Genomic DNA, 22,598 nt, shown 5'->3' with positions numbered 1-22,598 from the left:
TCTATGCATTCATGCCATAGACGTGCACTTTGGTGTAAACCGTATAGTGCCCTTTGCAGCTTTAACACCATGCTGTCTTTTCCCAGCTCATAACCTGGTATTTGCTGTAAATACACCTCGGCGTCAATAGGAGCATTTAAATATGCTGAGGCAACATCAAAATGATTAACTTTTAACCCTCTCAGACTTGCCATTGCTAAAACTGATTTTACTGTTTAAGCCTTTGCTGTTGGGGCAAACACTTCATCATAATGTATCATTTTTCTTTGTGTAAAGCCCCTTGCCACCAACCTGGCTTTCCTCTGATAACTACCATCAGCCAGCTTTTTCACTTTAAAAACTCACTTACAGCTTATGGGCTTTTTACCTTCAGGCAATTCTGTAGGTACAAACACATTGTTGTTTAGCAGAGAGTTATACTCTGCCTGCATTGCCTTTAACCACGCCTCTTTCTCTAGAGTAGGTAACTCTTGTACTTCTTCAAAGTTTTCTGGCTCAGTTACACAAACCTGGTTTATGGTGGCTGGGAACCCATAACGGTCTGGAGGTTGACCTTTATTACTTCTTGCAGACCTCCTTGGTTCATTAATCTCACCCCCTGGGCTACCTTCAGGACTGCTTTTGGGGTGGATTGATTCTGGAGATTTACCTCCTCCTGTCCCTGTTGCACTTTCTTCTCTCCCCTGCTCCATGCTAGCAGCTGGAGAAAAATGCTCAACCTTTACCTCCTCCCTTTCAGTTTCTCTGGGAGAGCTGCCAATTCTTAGCTTTGTTTCAACTGCCTTGTCAGGTACGCTCGGCAGTAAAACTTTTTCTGGCAGCAGGTTTGCATGTATCTTGGGCCAATTTCTTTGCTCATTAAAGCTGGCTGATCGACTATAACTCAAAAGATTTTTATCATCTTCAAACCTGTAGGCTTTTGTACCACTTTCATACCCAAGAAATAGCAACTGTTGTGCCCTTTTCCCACCTTTTCTTCGGTTCTTTACAGGTATGTCAACCCACGCCTTTGTCCCAAAGATTCTCAAATGTTGCAAACTGGGACTTTTGTTATAGAGAATTTTATAGGGTATGTCATCTAGTACCCTTGACCACAAGCGATTCCCAATATAATTCGCGGTCTTAATACTCTCAGCCCAGTATTTAATTGGAAGATTTGCATCTGCTAACAATGCTTTCATGTGTGTCTGCAAGACACCTCCCCTACGCTCTGCTACTCCATTCTCCTGAGGCGTTGCCACATTGGTAAGTCTATGTTTAATCCCTTGGGAACGCAACCAGTTTCTTAGGGAGCTTGCCATAAACTCTCCTCCCCTGTCTGTCTGAATAGAACACACCTTTTCGCCAAGTTGCCTTTCTACCCTTCTTACCCAGAACTTCAAAGTTTGGGCAACGTCAGACTTTTGCTTTAAGGGATAGACCCAGCCAAATCTAGAATAGTCATCCACTAGGATCAAACAGTACTTGTTATGGGAGACACTTGGTGGAAAAGGACCAGTTACATCAGCATGAATCAACTCCAGTGGTTTTTTGGTTTCTCTCTAGCTTGCTCTTGCTACTGGGCAAGCCCTGCTTTTAACCTCCTTGCAGATATTGCAGTCTAAGTAATTATCACAACTTTTAATGTTTTTCATCCCCCCACACAACTCCAATGTTTTGTTTAGCACCTTATAGCTAGCATGAGCCAGACGCCTGTGCAGGAGATGAATACACATATCATGAGTTGGGACATTTTGCACATTTGCAACCTTAGACTCACACTGCAGTACATACATATTAGTTCTAAGGTTAGCATTTGCCAACACTGCCCCATTTTGCTTTATCTGGCACCGATCTCCCACAAAGTTTACTTCAAAGCCTGCTTTTGCCAAGTCTGGAATACTCAGGAGATTGTTTTGCAAACTAGGCACACACAACACATTCCTGAATGTGTGTCCCAGCTGTGGGAACACAACCTCCCCCTCACAAACCACATTAGCTTTCTGGCCCGTAGCAAGACTTACATGTTTTTTGTTTGAAGCCCTAGAATCAGTTAGCAATCCTTTTCTTTTACAAAAGGTTTGAGAAGCTCCACTGTCCAGAACCCACAGCTCTTCTTTTTCTTGACCATCTGCAGACACCCAAGCGGTAGACTCTCTCTGCTGCCTCCTGTGCTTCTGCTGTTTTTGTTGTTTTCTCGGGCAGTCCCGCAGCAGATGTCCACTGGACTTGCAGCAAAAACACCTTTTTACTTTGTTGACCACCGGCTGGTCTGCAGCAGCTCCTCCTAGCTGTTTCTCCGGCTCTCGACACCTCTGCTCTTCCCGGCTGTTGTTCCCTCTGGGATGCTCCAACAGCTGGGCTGAGGTCATCTTTCGCTCTGCACGCCTGTCCTCCTCTGCATACAAGCGTCCGGTAACGTATTCCAGAGTCAGCTTATCAGTCTCTACCGACTCGAGGGAGTTGACCAGCATATCATAGCTGTCATCAAGGGAACTCAGGACTATAAAGACTTTGTCCTCTTCCCCCACAGGCCTCCCTCTTAAGGCTAGCTCCTGGAAACAGCCTGTTAGGAATTTTAGGTGATTCACCAGGGAGTCCCCCGGTTTCTTCCGACACCGGTACAGTCTCCTGGTCAATGTTATCAGTGAGCCAGCTGTCTCTCGCACATGGACAGCCTTGAGCGCATTCCACGCCTCACTTGCTGTCACCTTATCAGCTACGTAGACTAGCTGGCTGTCGTCCACTCCAAGGATGATCGTAGCCAAAGCTTTCTCATCCTTTTCTAGCTGGGCCTCTGCTAGTGCCAGCTTTTCATCGTCGTCCTCATCCTCCTCAGGGGGCTGCGGTGTAGTTTCCACCACCTTCCACAGGCCCTCACGCTTGAGGAAGTGTTGCATGCGGACTGACCAGATGCTGTAGTTCGTGGCCGTCAGCTTCTCCAGCAAGACGCCAGTTCTGGACTGCTCCATCCCTGCAGCTCACCTCCAGCACCCACGGCTAGATAACTGCCACCTGTACTCTTGCGCAGCGGAAGCGTGCTGGGCCCATAACCCTGTCGCGAATCCTCGCGGCGTTTTTAGCAGAAACGCTCTGAGTCCCAGGTTTTTCCAGTGCAGTCTTTTTAATGTGAGCTATATACAGGTATATACAAAAACAGTCCATACAGAGTACCTGCTTCTTAAGGCAAACAAATACTCTCCACAACAGCACCACCATACCACAGCACAACCACCACACCCACTGTTAAACAGGCTTTCCTTTTAAAACAGGTGATAGCCAATCACATTAACCCCATTCCTGCTGAGTCACTCTGACCCAGCACTTTACAGAGTATTGCATCATCCTGTTGAAGCCTGCAGACTTACTCAGTATCGTGAATCCCAACAGGAACACCCCCTGCGAAGTGGGGGAAGGGCTCCAGATCACAACCCCTCCCTCCCGGGAGGAGGAGAGGCTTTGTCGTGCAGCATAAGTTTCTACCTGAAAAATGCAAGTCTCAAACTGCCTTTGGTGTATGGAACTAACTCCATAGACAGCTGATTCCTAGTCATTAGGCTACTGCACACGTTTTTGTTTTTTTAAAAGATTAGTAATGTTTATGAACATCAGCGGTATAAAAGACTGCTGCTAAAAAAAGAATTTTTGTTCACACAGAGATAAGAAAGCCTTTCCCCACTACACCTGAACTTGTACATTTTCCAGCAGCATATGGCTGGTTACTCTTATACCCAGAATGATAGACTACATAAACGTTTGGTCTCATACAGCATTTCTTGAGCTCTGATTAGAATGTGCTGGTTTGTACACAGATGGATACCTTGCACCTGTGATAAGCCTTCTGTTTCTTAAGAGCTCAGAGAAAGGCAGAAGACCACAGGTGCAACTTGGACCACTGCAGTGATGTAATAACAGGGAAAATAAATCACCAGTCCATTTAAGAGTTCTAAGGGATACAGAAGCTCTATGCCAGATGGAATATGTCAACCTGGTTGTATAGAATTATATGCTTACAGGGAGCGGAGCTGTTTATCGTATTACAGAAGTAATGTAATAGAATTCTGAGATGTAAGACACTGGATGCACAAAAACAGACCAGGAGAAACTCCACTGCCTAGAATATGTAATAAAACAATAGGCATTACATTATATCCAAGAACTATCTTGCACATGAGGTGAGGAAATTAAATGAGCTAATGGGGCACAGTATGTTAAAGGGAAGAATAACTAGCAAAAAAATAATAATTCAGTACTCAAGTAGAACACACTCCCATTCTACCCCACGTATTATTGCAGGGAGAGTTAAAACATTTCAGAAGAAAATTGGAATGGAAATCAGAAGATAATAACATAGCTGGGGTTTAAATGAATATTTCATAAATGCATTTACAAGGAACATCAAACCACTAAACACTAACAATGACACAGGCATTATCCTCTATCGTCTTGGCAAGGAGTGCTGTTTAATAAGCCAAGTTTGTGCTGAAATTATAATCAATAAATGCACCATACTATATAAAAAAAGTTTCCCTGTGTGCTAAAAAGAACAGAGCAGTAATTTTCATGCAAATGACAACCTTTGTTGAGAATGTTACCTTCCTTGTATAAATGGAATAGAAAATCTGGAAGCAAGAGTATAAAAGTGATAGAGGCAGCAAAAGGTTCATAAAATTATGAAGCTGGTGATTTGACATGCGAATGGAAGGAAACTGTTCCTGAAGGGCAAATGAGAAAGCTAGTGTGTGTTCAATAATATTATATTAGAACAGATGATAACCAGCATAAATGACAGGGAGGTCAGTAAAGAGGATTTCCCCATTATTTCAGCTTCATTCATTTTTCTAATTAATTCCTAGGATGTTTCCAAACACAGCAGTTTGCAGTGTCAGACACGGCGAATGAGTGCCCTCAGCAGCTGCATATCGAATGAGGACCCCTGTGCTGATATTTGCCAGTCCAAAGGGAATGGAATCATTACTGGCAACACAGCCATGGCAGTGTCAAGTCAGGTCAGCCACCACTGTGCCAAACCCCTTTCATTAAAAAAAAAAAGCCTCTTTGGAAATTGGAAAATGAACTGTGAACTGCAGCAAGTGGAAGATGTAGCTGTTGATTTTAGAAGAGGAGGGTCTTAACCTGACATTGGAAAGAATCAGTGGATTAAATGAAGAACTCCCACACGTCCACCTCCATAATCTGAACACTTATCTAGGCAAGCCTCAAAGGCCAGGCTTCCAAGATGAATACCAGCCTGGCAAACCTAGATACTTCATACTGCTTGCCAGTTACGGAAGCTGATGTGTATACAACTCCCAATGGTCACTATGCATGAAGAAGGCTCCAAGGCTCTTGATTTCACACACAGCCTACTAGACACTGCACATTCAGCATCTCACCACAGTGAATCCCATACTTAGGTCATGGAATTCCTGGTTTAAGTTCTGGAATCCTTAACTCCCATTGAATCAGTCCACATGGCTTGGTGGCCCATAGGACCATGTGTGGTTTGTAAATGTTGCGCTAAGAAGTGATGGAGTAGATGCTAAATATCTCAACAACTAGATAGTCTTTTTTCTCAGGTATCCCCCTATGGACACTTTATTCAACATTTGAGGCCTTTACCATAAGAAGCTTAGTAGACATATATTAGGAAATCTTGGTGCCCACTCTGTGGGAAACCTTCTAAAGAGGGGCATCAGAATCCAGCACTTTTATCCTTTTAGATATTTGGCAAAAACTTGGCTCTTTCAGAAAGCCTCTGATTGCTTCATCTCTGCATTTACCTCTTAACCTGATACTTTGTACTGCTAGCATACTGCTCTGTTGAGAGCCAGTGTGGTGTAGTGGTTAAGAGTGGGAGTCTCGTAATCTGGGGAACCGGGTTCACGTCTCCGCTCCTCCACATGCAGCTGCTGGGTGACCTTGGGCTAGTCACACTTCTTTGAAGTCTCTCAGCCCCACTCACCTCACAGAGTGTTTGTTGTGGGGGAGGAAGGGAAAGGAGAATGTTAGCCGCTTTGAGACTCCTTAAAGGGAGTGAAAGGCAGGATATCAAATCCAAACTCTTCTTCTTCTTCTTGTGAGGTTCTGCTTCCATAAGTAAAATGATTATTTTATTGATTTTAATCTGTGTTTTGCTTTGTCTTTGGATACAGAAAAGTAGGATTACTTTTATTTATTACTGTAAGTGAATAAATAAAAACAATAAAAGAGAATCTTAAAACATCTTGTTTAATCTTAAATAGAAATGATTTATAACCCCCAACTGCTTTATTTTTAATTTGTCTTTGTAGATTTTTAAATACTCTGTACCCATTTAGTGAACATTTGGACCAGCATATATTTCTTCTTTCCTCTTCAGTGTTTTAGTTTTCTTAATTTTATATAGTCATATTTGGAGTCTTTAAATAATAAATAAAATATGCAAAGTGAGGATCTTTACTGGTGGTGCCCACTGTGAAATGATTTATACTGCTCAAAGAGTAGTACATCAGGTGAAATAGCTATGTTGGCTTTCACCTATTCAAAACTATTTAAAAAAAACTGAATGATCTCATATTGGACAAAACAGTTTTCAGAATAAGAAAGTATGATAAGCCAACTTGCTGTGATTAAAACTTTTGCAGAATTAATAGAGGAACCAAAATAATATTTTGCTCTCTCTCTCTCTTAAGCGTGCATGCTGCATACTGTCAGACAACAAGAGGAAACATTAAAGCAAAATCAATCAAAACATGGGGAACCAGCAGGTGGTCATAAGTGTTGGTATTGCTATTAGCAATCTGCCATTTATTTTCAACTGAAGCATTATGGTGGGGAGCCCTATATATGCTTATTATTTCCTCCATGTAAGTACTTTATGCATGAAATGATAACGTGATTACATCCCCCCCAACCCGTTCAACATGAAAAACTGCAAGTTTGTTTTACTTAATTTGACTTCTATGCAGAAAGACAGAGACAGTGTTTGAGGATGAAAGAAATGTGCTTTCCCAATTTATACTTAGCCACCAAGAAGATTTCTGTCATACCATTAAAACTGCAAGAGCAGGTACGCTTACTTGGGAGTAAGCTTCCTGAATTTAGTAGCACTAGTTTCTGGGCACCCGGAGAAGGAACTGGCAAACCACTCCAGTATTTTGCCAAGAAAACTCCATGGACATAAAAAAAGGAGAAGCTTTGAGAAGAAAGTGAGCGTTTCCAAGGCATGCTCTAGTTCATGGGGTCACAGAGAGTCGTACACGACTAAGACAACTAAACAACAAAATTTGTGGGCAAATGTGCATATGATAAGCTGCATCCCCTACAGCAATGATAGTTTGTGTGCATAGGCTTTGCCATTTGCTCTGCAGATCTAACAAAGACTAAAAACGGTCCATTTAATTGTGTGCATTTGAAGGGCAGGGGGAAGAGAAACTGAAAGAGACAACTTGGATGAAGATTCCAGTGCAATCCTTTCTTAGGATTCCTTTTTTGGGGGGGTGTATTAAATTTGGAACAAATAATTCAGTATAATGAAATAAATCAGATATTTCTTGTTTCTACAATCATAGTTTGCATACATTTCAAAGTTCATGCTCTCCACTCTGAAATGTGACTGGTGCTGACATGACTTTTCAGCACCAGCCTCTTTAACCAGGGATTAAGTTTACCTAGCCAGCTACACATATATCTGTAATTAATCTACTGCTCTGTTAAAGTATTAGTTGTACTTTAAATAATGCTCTGGGTTAGTGGAGGATAAAGCTACCAGTGGCTGCTATTCCGGATGGCTGTGCTCTGCCTCCATTGTTAAACACAGTATGTTTCTAGATAGCAGCTTCTGAAAACTACAAGAGGGGAGAGAGCTCTTGTGCTTGGGTCCTGCTTGCATCCTTTCCATAGGCATCTGTTTGGCTACAGTGAGAACAGGATGCTGGACTAGATGGACCATTGGCCTGATCCAGCAGAATATTATGACATTATTATGTTAGTGTTTGTGAGTTGTTGTTTTTACCATAGTCTACTATAATTGCCTGTGCCTGTCAACCTAGCAGTTCGAAAGCACTCTCGGGTGCAAGTAGATAAATAGGGACTGCTTACTAGCGGGAAGGTAAACGGCGTTTCCGTGTGCGGCTCTGGCTCGCCAGAGCAGCGATGTCACGCTGGCCACGTGACCCGGAAGTGTCTTCGGACAGCACTGGCCCTCGGCCTCTTTGAGTGAGATGGGCGCACAACCCTAGAGTCTGTCAAGACTGGACTTCCGGGTTGGCGCCATCGCCGAATGGCGGACTCCCTCCGAGCTCCGGAGGGAGTCTGCTCGGCAGGGGCTGGGTCCTACCGCAACGGCGATGCGGGGACCCTTAGAAACCACGGCCACGGAGGCCGTGGACATGGAGACTCGGCTTGCACCGTTAGCGCCCTCCCGACTCGTGAAGGAGCCTTTTTAAAGGCTACGGATCGGGTGCCGGGGAGAAGCGTGGTGCCTTGAGTCCTCTGCTTCCCCTGCTGAGCGCAGCCGCATGCCATCCGGCGGAGAGCGCTGACTTCTTCCATTGAAAATTCGGACTTTTCAACAATAACCCGTGAGTAAATCTGGAAATCGGGTTCAAAAGGAGGAAAAAAGAAATTTTTTTTTCGAATTGGATACGAGCGGGGGGGATTCAAAAAGGAAGTCAGTCCCCTCCCTACTGTAAATTGTCTAAAACAAAGACGGGGAAACCAAGACCCAAAAAGGCTTGCATTGCTGATAAAAATTACAATTCCACGATGGGGAACTACAAGAACTGTGCTGGAGGAGGAACTGGAGAAGGGAAACACAACCCCCCCCCCTGGGAACCGGGGCGATTGAAGAGAGAGCCTGGTGAAAGGAGTCGGAGAGTTCGACAGTTTTCAATATAGCTGTCAAAGTCGGAAAGTGGAGTGGATTTTATTATGAGAACTTGGCTGGTTAAATTTGCTTCAATTTGCTACAATTTGTTAAAATCTGGATACAAAATGGCGAATATGGATAACAACTTGACTTTTGGACTAGAGGAAACAAAGTTATAACAATCCCCCTCGAGGAGCTTCGGGACATTACAAGGACTGGGAAAGTGGAAAAACACCAATGGAATTTTACAGAACTGGTTACCTTCTGGGAAAGCTGCAAAACGGAAACAACATCTCGTCTGCAGGGTGTTTTCTGCAGACAATAGACTTTTCTATTGAAGAAAGGAAGGGACTGAACGTAAGGTTTTGCCCCTGAACAACAACCATCCCTGCAGACTTACCAAACTTGCGAATTACAACGTTTAAGCAGCGGAACAAAAGGAAATTAGACTACAAACCGGAAAGAACAACGGAGGGAGTTTTACTACAGTTTTCTTAAAGACTGAAGTTAAAGCTTTGGAGAATAATAATAATAATAATAATTTTGATTATCAAAAAATTTATTTCTAATTTTAAAAAAAAAAAAAGGGAAATGCCAGCTGGAGTTGGGGAAAAGTTGTGATTTATGGCCTTAAGAATTCCAGGCAGATACTAGGGGTTGATGGTCAGGGGGAAATTAAACCGGGGACAGGGGGGGGAGAACTAAAACTCCAAAGGCTTGCCAACTTTGTTCTTTTTTGTTGAATTGGTCTTTCTTTTTTATTATTCATTATATCTCTTATTTTTTACCTTTTCTATTGTTATTATCTGGGGTGCTTTTTTTATCAAAAATGGAAATTGTGGAATGAAAGGGGGTGGGTCCTGGGGAAAGAACATTGGGTTGTTTATTATTATTAAGGGTAAAACAAATTAAGCTTTAATTTGAAAGGGGAATTTGTGTGGCCAACAATGTGAAATGGGAATATGGTGGGGGTGGGGGAAGGGGGGAGTCCCATAAGTGATTATGTATTTTTTGAAAAATTTTAATAAATATTATTTAAAAAAAAAAAAAAAAAAATAGAGTCTGTCAAGACTGGCCCGTACTGGCAGGGGTACCTTTACCCTTTACCTTTTACCATAATTGCAGGATGCGGGTGGTGCTGTGGGTTAAACCACAGAGCCTAGGACTTGCCGATCAGAAGGTCGGCAGTTCGAATCCCCATGACGGGGTGAGCTCCCATTGCTCGGTCCCTGTTCCTGCCAACCTAGCAGTTCAAAAGCACATCAAGTGCAAGAGATAAATAGGTACCACTCTGGCGGGAAGGTAAATGGCATTTCCGTGTGCTGCTCTGGTTTGCCAGAAGCGGCTTAGTCATGCTGGCCACATGATCTGGAAGCTGTGCACCGGCTCCCTCGGCCAATAAAGCGAGATGACCACCACAACCCCAGAGTCGGCCACGACTGGACCTAATGGTCAGGGGTCCCTTCACCTTCACTTTACCATAGTTGCATTGTAGCCTACCCTGGGATCATCGCCAAATATGCAGATGGGAAAACTATAGTTTGGAGAAGCTAGGGATTGACATGAACATGGTTCCCACACTGTCAAATCAATCCACTCTCCTCATTATTAGCCTTTTCAAAGTCTGTGCTGTTTACCACATTTTCCAGTTACTTTAATTAATAGTGAGCTTCTTTTCCCAACTGAAAGCATACCATATTCTTCAGGCCAGGGGCAAAGGCAAGCAAACAGAAAATGTAACTATGACCAAAGCTCAACAAGTACTTACGAATCTGGCACAGGAGACCCACCCATCCTGCTGCGCACTGGCAGACATTAGGTCTGATACATTCCCCACCATTTGAGCAGCTGGGCAAGCAAACAGCTGAACAGAAGAAAAAGGTGAAAAGAGGCAAATGAGAGGATCTGCAGGATGCCCCCATTGTTCGTAAGTGAATGGCATGTGTTAGCTTCCCTCAATTATTTTCAAAATGGTCGAATCTCAAAAGAGCTTAATGAGCATTCTTCACGAGGCAATTAGCATTCTGAAATTTCCATGATTAGAAAGTTCTCCTTAATCTCTGTTAGTCTGACTGCTAGTTTCATCACGGATTTGTTCCAAAGGCAGATTCCCTGGCCATTAAAATTTCATTTCCTATTAGGGCTTGAAGCCTTAATTGATTGATTGGTGTGATTAGCTGAGTAATCCATTAATTTCAGACTAAACTTGTGGGTATTAAATGAGATTTTAACCAGATCAGTGCCCTTTAAAGGGTGCTGAGGGGCAGTATCTTTGCTGTAAACAATCTGCATGCATCAATCAGGCCAGTGCAATGGCTTAGGATTTCCCAGTCCATATTCACGTAAGCAGTGCTAGTGGTTATATGGAAACTTGCCTCTGTGCAACCAATGATTTTGCCCCTTATCTGGGCTGAGATATCATCAAGAATTCACTACCAGGCAAGTAGCCATGGCTGTACACAGGGTCCTATCCGTGATCTGCTTAAAAGCATGGGGCATAGGTCAGGGAAAAACTTGCGCAAGCAGATCCCACAGACCCAGCCTCATGAATGAGCTTGAATACGAAAAAGGACTCCTGGGTTGAGAGGAAGACAGAATGAATAGCATGCGGACCATGCCAAGGGGGGAGGCCAGCCATAGTAGGAATTTATGATTTTCTTGTAGTAGTAGTTGGTTGTGAATGTGCTTCACATTTTAACTATTATTATTTAGTTATGTTTTTGCATCACCTTTCAATGTAGCTTTCTAAACTGATACACACACAAAAATAGAAAACAACTGATCAATAATACATTATATTTAACGAAACAACCCAAATCCATGCAATATAAAATAGTTAGGAAGCATTAACTATAAGCTGCCCTGCATTTAAACATACTATCACCTTCTTGCCCGGTGCTTCTTCTCCTGGAACTGTGTGGTGTGATGGCTTTGGCCTCAAGTCTGAAGAGATGCTGCCTTCCCTTGATTGTCTTATGTGGGACTTCTGAGCCCCATCCCCTTCAATATTCAACAAAGACCAAGTATAGGCGCTACCCTGATCCTGGACTATGGGTGATAACCAATGAAGTAATACTCAGAGCATAGAAATCAATTAGCTTAAGTTGAGGAAGGGGCATAGGTCAATGGTAGAGCATCTTCTCTTTATATAGAAGGCCACAGACACAATGCTTGGCATCTCCAAGTAGAGCTGGGAGAGACCTTTGAAACCTAGAGAGCCACTGCCAGTCATAGCTGTCAACTTTTCCCTTTTTTTGCGAGGAATCCTATTTAGAATAAAGGAATTTCCCTTAAAAAGGGGAAAATGTTGACAGCTATGCTGCCAGTCACAGACCCTCCAAGTGTCCCTATTTTCCAGGGATAGTCCCAGATTTACAGAAGCCATCCTGGTTTCTGATTTGATCCCACTTTTCCTTAGACGTCCCTATTTTCATTGGAGAAATGTTGGAGGGTATGGTAGGATGTCCCCATTTTCAATGGAGAAATGTTGGAGGGTATAGAGTTATCCGACCCCCAAGCCATCTGAAGGCAGCCCTGTATGGGGAAATTTTATAATGTTTAATGTTTTATTATGTTTCCATATATGTTGGAAGCCGCGCAGAGTGGCTGGGGCAACCCAGTCAGATGAGCAGGGTTTAAGTAGTAAAATTATTATTATGAAATAGGACATCCCTGTTTTCCTTGACAAAATGTTGGAGGGTATGCAGTCAGTGTAGAAAATACTGAGTTAGATAAGCCAGTGGTCTGACTTGGGTTGTCAGATCCCTATGTTCTTCATAAATTACTTAAATCCTAGGTTGCTTGATTCTATTGTGTCTACTCTGAGTATAGCTAACATTGGATAACACCCTATGTTTTTGAGTGATGAGATTACTAACTGGCTGTCTGGGGCACAGTTAATATTTGAGAACCTCAGGAATAGCAGGTGTTGTGCCTTAGCAATAATAATAGAATGAAATCCAGTGCTGAATCTTGAAATGTTTTATCAGCAAGACAGATACGATGTGTCAAGCCAGTATATTAATAAGTCTTCTGTACAGTTTGTTATCTTCATTTAAAATTTATTCAGCTTATCTGCCAGCATCATAATAATGAATAACCATGTAAGGGGGTGGAAGTTATTTCCCCAAACATTTTCAGATCAGATGACTTATTTGACTTATATTTTTTATGTAAACTGCAGTCAAATGTGGTTAGGCTTAACAGTGTAAATTATGCACTGAATGAATGTGCTTGTGATGACCTTGAGAATATATCGGCATAGAAAGGCTTTTACTACAGGCTTTAAATAGTTCTGGATTTGAAATATATGTCATTTCTCCATAAAATGTAACAAAATATGTGTGGCTGCTAAAACAGAAAATCAATACTTCACATTTAATACTACAAAAACTGAATTTCTGTAAAGAAAAATCTGCATAGCAGATAGACAGCTGCATAAGACAGGGGAAGGGTGGTTTTTTTCCCCTTTTTAATCTTTCTATTCGGAAGCATAAAATGTTTATATCAATTTGTATTGCCAATATATAAAACTGTTTTCTCCACAAAGTCCTGAAGCAGCAAAACTAGATCATTTGCTATATGGCATCCTAGCATTTAAAAGAGATTACAATTCATGCTGGCAGGCCTGAGTGATAAACAAATAGCGTCTTTTTGTATGGGAAGGAGCTCGACTCACGTTTACTGCAGCGCTTTCCTTTCCAGCCAGATGGGCAGTCGCAAATGTCGGGGCTGATGCATCTTCCTCCATTCATACACATAGGATCACAGACACCTGCAGTGTGGCATAGTTAAACAAGGGGAATGACTGAGGAATATTCAAGACTCCCCCTGTCCAAAAAAAGAAGTTTTGTTTCGGTTTTGTTGCAAGTTTTTGTGATGGCAAAGTTTTGTGTAATTAAAGACAAAAAGTAATTTGGAAGTGAAGAAGTCTTAAACTTTGGGATTTGAAAGCTTTAGTAAATCCTTCTAGAAATCTGCTGAGGTCCACTGCGTGCGAGAGACATTTCAAGGAGCCTTCAATAAGAGCTGCTTCGCCAGAGAAATGAGGGAGACATTAATTACAATGATTCTTGAAAAAGTAAACAAGAAATCTTCAGTGGCAGATGTAGGCAGACCAATACCACTTATTACTGCTGATTGCCAAATTCTTGTTAAAGCCATTCCCCTCCTGATTGGAAAACATATTCTCAGGCATTCATCTGGATCAGCAAGAGCTGGTGGAGAATTGATTAGTTTCACACAATTTCAGGAATGCGTTTGCATTTTATCCATCAAGGATAACAGACAAGATAAGGCTGGAATTGCTGGTGGTTAGAAGAAAGATAGGAAAAATGGCTAAGCAAACACTATTTCAAACATTTATTTCAAAGTCCTTTGGCCCAAGTGGGCCAATTTCTGTGGCTTGGGGAGATAATAATGGTGGCCACAGCTGGCTATCTCAAACATCTGCAGCCCAATGTACCAGGAACCAAATTAGAAATGAGTAAACTGGAGAAAGCTACTTAGTGATAGACTTATCAGTTTGATCTTATCCTTGTTTACTCAGAAGAAGGTCCCAGTGACTACAATGAGAGTTATTCCCAAATACATGTGCCCAGGACTCCAGCTTTACAGCACAATGCAATACATGCTTGCTCAAAAGTAATTCCCATTGGCTGACTCATAAGATTGCATCATTTGTTTCCAGTAGCAGAACTCTGCCTGGGACTCTGGAGTGCACCTGCTAGTCAAAATATTATTCTTATTTTCTGCATTTAGTAAGGACTATGCTAAATGCACTCCTGATCTGATCCAGGAGTTTCATATTACAATACATACAGATTGATATTCAGTTGCAGTCCATGGGTTGGCTTGGAGATATTGTCAGGGCGACTCCCGGCTGTTGCCCAGGAAAGTATAAAGACAATGGAAGATTTCTTGCTGTCCTTTTTATTCAGTATTTACAGAGAGAGGCTATACAACCCAGCCTCTTGGATAATGGCATTGTCCCGAGTGAATTTCCACCCCTCCACCTCTCCCACTTCCTCATTTGTCACTCCTACGGGTGCTGATAAGTGCCCTGTGTCTTCGAGCTCTTTGCTCTCCTACTTTCAAGGCTCGCCAGGTTCTGGGAGAGGGTGGGTCTGGAATGCTTTCTAATGACATCAGCCAGGTGTTGCTCTGGCTCTCCCATGATTTCCCAACTTTCCCTCTCATCTGCCTGTGAGCTGTGACCTCCCATAAACCCCTGCTGTAAATCTATACTGCCTTCCTCCTCCTCCTCCTTGGAAGGTTCAGGAGAAGGGGGGACGGTCTCCACCATTCCTCCTCTGCCCAGTCCCTGACAGATATGGAGACATGCTTCCGACATTGGTCTCACCATAGTTTACCTGGACGGGGCAGGGTGTTAGTGGGAAGTTTGGGGCAATATATTGGATCCACATTGGTGGATCCAATCTGGTACTCCCAGCAGTATGCTAACACAGTCCTAACCTCACCACCCCCTGCCGCAGCCCATCCCCGTCCAAATAGGCTGCAGTAATGCTGGTATCAGGAGAGAAGGTCCGAGGCGCCATCCCACTACATAGCCTCAGAATTTTTGGCCTCAGAATTTTGATCACAAACCATGACCCTCTATGCTTTATTACAGACTTTCAGCAGCCTAGAACTCAGCTAGATTGGTAAAGAAAAGGCGTTTTATATGTGCTGTATATGCATTATAACACTGTGGCACCAGGTGGCGCTGTGGAGTTTTGTTTGTGCCAATGCGATTTGTCATACAAAGTTTGCAAAGCGTTTAACTGAAATGCTTCTTTGATGTTTCTAGATCCAGCCTTATTCTGCACCCCAGATCTATCATAGTAGAATACCACCACACCAGTACATTTGGGAAATGAAAGTTAGCAACTCTTTTTCAGATATGGAGAGGAGGACTAAAGGCTAGTACTCCAGAATCTAGCTTTGTAAGAGACAATGAGTTATTTTATCCTTCCCCAGTTAAAAAACAACAACAATCATAGTATACTTGGACTTTCAAAAAGCTTTTGACAATTTCACCAAAGACTCCTAAGTAAGCTTAGCAGTCAATGAATAAGAGGAGAGGTCCCTGCCTTTTTTTGTTTCTGATGTCTTGTTGGGGCTTAGATAACCTCCTTTCTCACTGTATAAATTGGGGGGGGGGACGCTCCTTGAATTTGTGTCAATATCTTCCTGGAGAGTCTGTAACCTGAAGTGTTTGTAACCTGAGGTACCAGTGGTACCTTGGGTTACAGACGCTTCAGGTTACAGACGCCGCTAACCCAGAAATAGTACCTTGGTTAAGAACTTTACCTCAGAATGAGAACAGAAATCACGCGGAGGTGGCGGCAGCAGGAGGCACCATTAGCTAAAGTGGTGCTTCAGGTTAAGAACAGTTTTAGGTTAAGAACGGACCTCCAGAACAAATTAAGTTCTTAACCCGAGGTACCACTGTACTAGAAGATTCTTGCTATGTAAAGTCAGTTTACAGTGACCCATCAATGCAGATAAATGCAGTATTTTCTCCCTTGCTTCCTTTTGCTAACACCATTGTCTCATTCTCCCATTTCTTAATTTTCTTTAAATACAATTCCATTTTCAATACCCACAAGGCAGCCTTCAACATTTGTCGGTGATAACTAGCTCCAATCTAGATCCCACTTTAGGCCTCGGTGGAAAAACTCCAATTTTAAAATAGCAAACAAAATGTTACAGGCTCTCATTGGGAAACTAAATAAATTATCAGACATTGCAAACAAACTGAATTATCCTAATCCTCCCAGGAGCAAGCATGACTTTGAAAAAGATTCAGGATTTCTTTCCTGCAGAAATGCATCACATACTGACCCCACAGATCATGAAAATTCATTTTTTCCCCTACCTACCAGAGGGGAAAATCTTATATAAAAGCAATCCATTGAGTAATTGCCATAGGAAACGGAGAGTTCCATTTTAAAATTCTTTTCCATTTTTAAAAATAATTTGTTGTTGATAATGAGGAAAAATAACCTTTAGCAGAAAAAAAGAATTGCTAACTAGAAAAGTATTAAGCAGAATAGGTGGTATAGATAACGTTTCCAATAAATTGTTTTGTTTAATTTCTGCTTAAGAGCAAAAGCACAATTGTCAGAACTTCTTGGTACATTGTTGTTACGACTGAAAAAAATGTCCAGGCTGAATTACTGCTTTCCAGGAGCTGAACTAACACCCCAATTCTTCCCTTTCTTTTTCCATGTTGATTCCTGTTGTCTCCTAATGTGTCACTTTTTGCTAGTGCTTTGGTGGTATAGTTTGGATCTTCCTGTTCCTGAGAATAGTGACATCTCAACCAATCTCAGCCAAGTGGTAAACATGCTGCAATCACAATGCCATAAATCCAATCAGATTTGACTATAGCCACAATCTCACCATACATTTAAAGCACTATGATACCACTTTGAACAGTCATGGCTTCCCCCCAAATAATTGCGTAGTTTGTTAATTCCAAGAGTTCTGTTTGTAGAGGGGTTGATTATGAAGCCACTCTGGGAATTATAAGCTTGTGGGGTTCACCCTGTATGATAACCTCTATCAAAACAGAGACAGGGAAAATGTGTCCTTGTTAATTCTCCTCAACCGCTCAGTGGTTTGTTTGTTTGTTTTGATACCACCAACCATGGTATCATTCTGGAGTGCCTAAGCTAGGCGTGGGTGTCACTGCTTTGCGGTGCTTCTGGTCCTACTTGGATGGTCATTTCCAGAGGGTGATGCTTGGGGTGTGCTCTTCAGCCTTGTGGAGCTTTCAATGGTGGGGGGTGCCTCATAGTTCAATTTTATCCCCCTTGTGTTTAACATCTACATCAGGGGTGGCCAACTTCCAAGAAGACTGTGATGTACTCACAGTTAAAAACTGGCAGTGATCTACCCCCTTTTTCTGGGTTCAGGTCAAAGTTGTTGGGCTTCTTTAGGGAGGAGGAAAGTGACATTGATCTACCACAGACAGTGATCTACCACAGACATACAGTGATCTACTGGGAGTTCATGATCTACCTGCTGGACATGCCTGATCTACATGAAACCTCTGAGTGGGGTCACCCAGAGTTTTCAAGTACATTGTCAGCAAAATGCTGATAGCACATAGCTCTGCTTCTCCTCTACATCTGCAGCTGCGGCAGTGGATGTGCTGGATCATTTTCTTGCCCCAGTAATGGACTTCTGTCGGCTGTCATTTGTGGGTGGAAGGGGGAGTGCCTCCATCTAATCCATCCCCTGCCCTCAGTCCAGCATAAGGGATGTTTGGATTGGTCTGTTATTCATTGAAATTCATAACTGATATCCACATAATACATTGAAGTTGCCCATTCCAGATAAGGTGGATCATCATGTAGTATCTATCTAACTTTCTATGGTATTAAAGTAGGGATCTAACTTTCTATGGTATTAAAGCTGTGGTCTAAACCACTGAGCCTCTTGGGCTTGCCGATTGGAAGGTTGGCGGTTTGGATCCGCGTTTGGATCCTCCTGTTGCTTTGTCCCAGCTTCTGTCAGTTTAAAAGCATATCATTGCAAGTAGATAATTGGTATCGCTGTGGCAGGAAGGCAAACAACATTTTAATGTGCTCTGGCTTCCTTCACAGTATCCCATTGTGCCAGAAGCGGTTTAGTCTTGCTGGCCGCCTGACCCGGAAAGCTCTCTGTGGACAAACGTTGGCTCCCTCAGCCTGTAGTGAGATGAGCGCCACAACCCCATAGTCACCTTTGAGTGGACTTAACTGTCCAGGGTCCTTTACCTTACCTATGGTATTAATGGTCTCTTAGGTTGGCAATGGCAATGCAAGTTTTGCCATTTGATCTAACTGCCACTGGAAATAGGTAGACAAAGAACTGAACACCATTAATGCTGAGCTTTACAGAGTATGCTAAGAATGTCGTGATTCATCTCTCTTGCATACTGCAACATCTCATATCTTTTAATAAGATTACCCTTTCCATTAGACCATAATTTAGCACAAAGGGACAGGGTTTTTCACTTTAATACCTCTCATTTTAGCTATAAGAAACAAAATGAGGAATCCTATGTAGGGAGAATATTAACTCAGTTTCCTGGTGTCAGTTACAAGCCCTTTCCTTTTGTCTGGACCCTTTCAGAAGAACTGAAAGTCCATGTGCCTAACTAACCTTTCCTGAAACTATAATTTAGATTCTGTTTAGCCCCAGGACAATAATTACCTGTCATCACATAGCCTGAGCAATACTGGAGATAAGGGGAGAACAGGCCTATGCTGCAGTGCTGACTAGGAAGATACAGTTTTAGAAACATTGGATTTCTTTGCCCCGAGAGGCTGGTAAATTGACCTCAACAATCTATCCCACCTCAGTGGAAGGCAAGAGAGTACCTCCTAGCGATATGTTCTTAACCAGCCAAACAATCAAATGTATCAGATACAGCTGCTAGGTGGTAATGCCAAAAAATAATGATAAATGATTGAATAGTAGGATAGGACAGCATGTATTCTTGATGCATTTTCAAGGGGAAAATGTTATAAACTGCAATGGTCAGATTAGGTCAGCAGAGAATCATATGAAAAATACATCATTAGTAAAGGGATCCATAGCTAAGGGTCATACCTTTTTCAACATTACTTCTTTAGTTTATATTAAATATGACCAGCCGTTAACCATAACTGGTGAAAATAATATACCATTCTTTGATATCATTTATCAGAAGATGTGTTACTAAAGTGATTGAGATACATTGTATAAAAGAAAGAGAATTCTTAACTAACAGCTGATTGACACCTCCCCAAAGGACCTCATGCAGTATGTGAACAGATGTTAAGAATGTTCAGAACCACAAACCCCACAAAATTGTGAGACAAGTCGTTCAGTGGTTTTGTGGTGCACTTGATTTGCTATTTTCAGTACGGAGCTGTTATGAAATACAGTCATCCAAATGTCAAGTTATTATTATTTGTGGGTTGTTGTTTTTTAAGGCTATAGTTCACTACTTCTTTTTTAGGCTTCAATGTTGGCTTTTTCAAGATTGCACCATACCCTTCATTGAGGGATTATTTTTCTCAAAGTGCAAAAATACTGTCTTCAGGTATCAGCCAAAATGATGCACAACAAAGGGGACTCTTAACATTATCCAGCTGTACTCTCCACATCCTCTAAGTCAGGCGCCGGGAATCTGTGGCCCTCCAGATATTGCTGGAGAACTTTCCCCATAATCTCTATTTGCCACACTGGCTGGGGCTTCTGAGAATTGGGTCCAACAACACAGGAAGGGCCACAGCTTCCTCATTTCTGACCTAAGATATTTTGCCATCAAAGTGTTTTCCCATACCATATTACTTAGGGTGACAGTGGCAGCAGAATCACTAAAACCTCATCCTAAAAGGAGGACAATATCTCATTCAGATGCAGAATTAATTGCCCAATTGTTTCCCCTGCATGCACCATGGAGGCTTATTCCCATCTACACCCTGCAGTGTGAATGGGCATTCCATCAGGTGTCCTGTGGATATGTACCTCTGTCAAGCTTTCAACGTACATCGAGGTACATCAAGGTGTCCAGGTAGATTGGCTGCAGATAAATGTCTGCTCATGAGGAAATGAATCTTCTAAAGCAGGTAACATCTGGCCAGGAGGAAATATAGATAGACTAATATATCATTGTGCTGGAATCTTCTAGAACAGGCATAGGCAAACTTGGTCCTCTAGATGTTTTGGGACTACAACTTCCACCATCCCTAGCTAATAGGACCAGTGGTCAGGGATGATAGGAATTGTAGCCTCAGAACATCTGGAGGGTCGAGCTTGCCTATGCCTGTTCTACAATCTAAGTGGCTTCGGTAACACATCAACTGCATACTCCAGATTCTATGAATTAATATCAACTTTAGAGGTCTAGCTGTTGGTGCCACCTAAAGTATCCACTGAATGAACAAAAGAGACACAGCTTTTCTGTAGTGGTACCACAGCTCTGGAGAGCTCTTCCTATCCAAAATTGCTTTTTTCCATCAGAGATTTTCAGCTCATTTTTAATGTATAACAACTTTCAGTTTGATTGTTGCTAGGCTTTTTTTTATATGTGAAACATCATTTAGCCTCACTACTGTTAGTTTTCTACTGCTGATTATATTATGTTTTAATAATCTGTGTTGTCTGAACATTAATGGCTATGTTGTAATCGTTCTCATGGATTGTTGCTATGGTTGATGATAGGGATGATGATAAGCGTTTAGTTTTTGGCTTGTGGCTAACACTCTTACTCAATATTCAACTCCAAACATTCAATGAAAACAATGTCACACAGTAAAGATGACTACACAGTTGTTACAGGAAAGTACTGATATCAGTGTTTCTACAAATTATTTTCAAGATTTATCACCAATACCATCAGGGCCAGCTGCAGAGATTTTGCTGCAGAATGGTGCTTCCCCCATTCCATGTAGAAAAGCTGAGCAGAGCGACAGTTGGGTAGAGTCCTTCACCACATGCAAGGTCAGCAATCTGGTTTAGGGAGTGCAGAACATGCTGCATGACAAAATGACAGCACGGGCTCTACCCTACGGGCTCTACATCTGACACCAGAGGCAGCCTCATCACTTTGTTGAATGGTAGGGATGGCCCTGAATACCACATTAGACAAGAGTCGTCAAGAACAAATGTGTTCAGAAAGGCATGGTTTTCCTGCTACTTTCCAATGAAGATTATCACTCAGAGGCACAAGTACAGTTTCAATGCCATACTGAAGTTAGATCTTAGCTAGGCACAGGATCAGACAACAATTGCGTTTGAAGCTTCAGAACAACCTTCATCACAAAAGGAAGATTAAACACATGCCAGTAGCAGGCTGAGGAACCAACATCTATGGACCGAGTTCTCATATAGCTGAGCTAATCCCATTACTTGCTGTTCATGAGAGAATGGCTGATAATAGGACCAACATCATCTACCCAAGCAACTCCTGATGATGGCCCAGGGTAGTCATGTGAAGCTAGCAGCCACATTGCACTGGATTGATGCTATGATCTAGTTGAGATGCCTGCAGTGCAGGGGGTGGGACCAGTTGACCCTCAGAGTACCTTGCAACTCTACAAGTCTATGCTGGATACACTAGGAAATGTGGGGAATTTAAAATAGTGAGCATTAATGTAGGGTGGGGCTCACCTTGCAAAACTTCCCCTCATATGTTTCTCTGAATCCAAACCAGAAATTACCAATTTTCCTCCAACTAGCTTACTTTAGATGGAGTGATTTGTGAAACTAGTGACTCACATTCTTAATGTATTAATGTATTAAGGATGTAAAAAAAAAAACCCTTCTCTGATATTTCTGCAGATAATTCTTCATTAAAAATTATTCAACAACCATATTTGCAAAAGACGACATGCAATTTTTGAGGGTTTTTTTAAATTAAAAAAATAGATTTCAAAAGGTTGTATGGTTATTACTTCACGTCTCAGCATATTATGGGTTGTCATACTCAGAGCAGACCCCTTAAAATAAGTGGACTGAAGTTAGTCATACATCCATTCATTTCAGTAGGCCTACTCTGACGTATAACTAAGCTGGAAATAAGTCTTTGAATCGTTAGAATCATTGAATCATAGAACTGTAGAGTTGGAAGGGACCATGAGGGCTATCTAGTCCAACCCCCTGCAATGCAGGAATCTTTTGCCCAACGTGGCGCTTGAACCCATGACTCTGAGATTAAGAGTCTCACGCTCGACTGACTGAGCTAGCAAGTCATGGGTTCCTAACTGAAAAGTACAGAGCTATGTCA

The 22,598-nt window shown here is 42.2% G+C and overlaps 1 protein-coding gene and 1 long non-coding RNA gene across 2 annotated transcripts in view; one reads left to right on the top strand and one right to left on the bottom strand.

The window, feature by feature from the left end:
- LOC310665022 overlaps positions 1–22,598 on the top strand; it is a 372,424-nt gene that overhangs the window by 105,291 nt on the left and 244,535 nt on the right. The gene's annotated exons all lie outside the window — the stretch shown is intronic.
- The window catches only part of LOC310660400 (von Willebrand factor D and EGF domain-containing protein-like), a 204,295-nt gene that overhangs the window by 13,936 nt on the left and 167,761 nt on the right, over positions 1–22,598 (bottom strand). The window contains exons 27-28 of the mRNA XM_083405101.1: positions 13,509–13,604; positions 10,599–10,694 (exon numbers count right to left, since the gene is read on the bottom strand). Coding sequence (XP_083261227.1) covers positions 10,599–10,694; positions 13,509–13,604 — 192 coding nt within the window. The remainder of the gene's footprint in view (positions 1–10,598; positions 10,695–13,508; positions 13,605–22,598) is intronic.

Source organism: Podarcis tiliguerta (genome assembly GCF_965153285.1).
Source record: "Podarcis tiliguerta genome assembly, chromosome: 1".
NCBI lineage: Eukaryota > Metazoa > Chordata > Lepidosauria > Squamata > Lacertidae > Podarcis > Podarcis tiliguerta.
The sequence above is the reverse complement of the archived record's forward strand: the minus strand, read 5'-3'. Positions and strand labels throughout refer to the sequence as shown.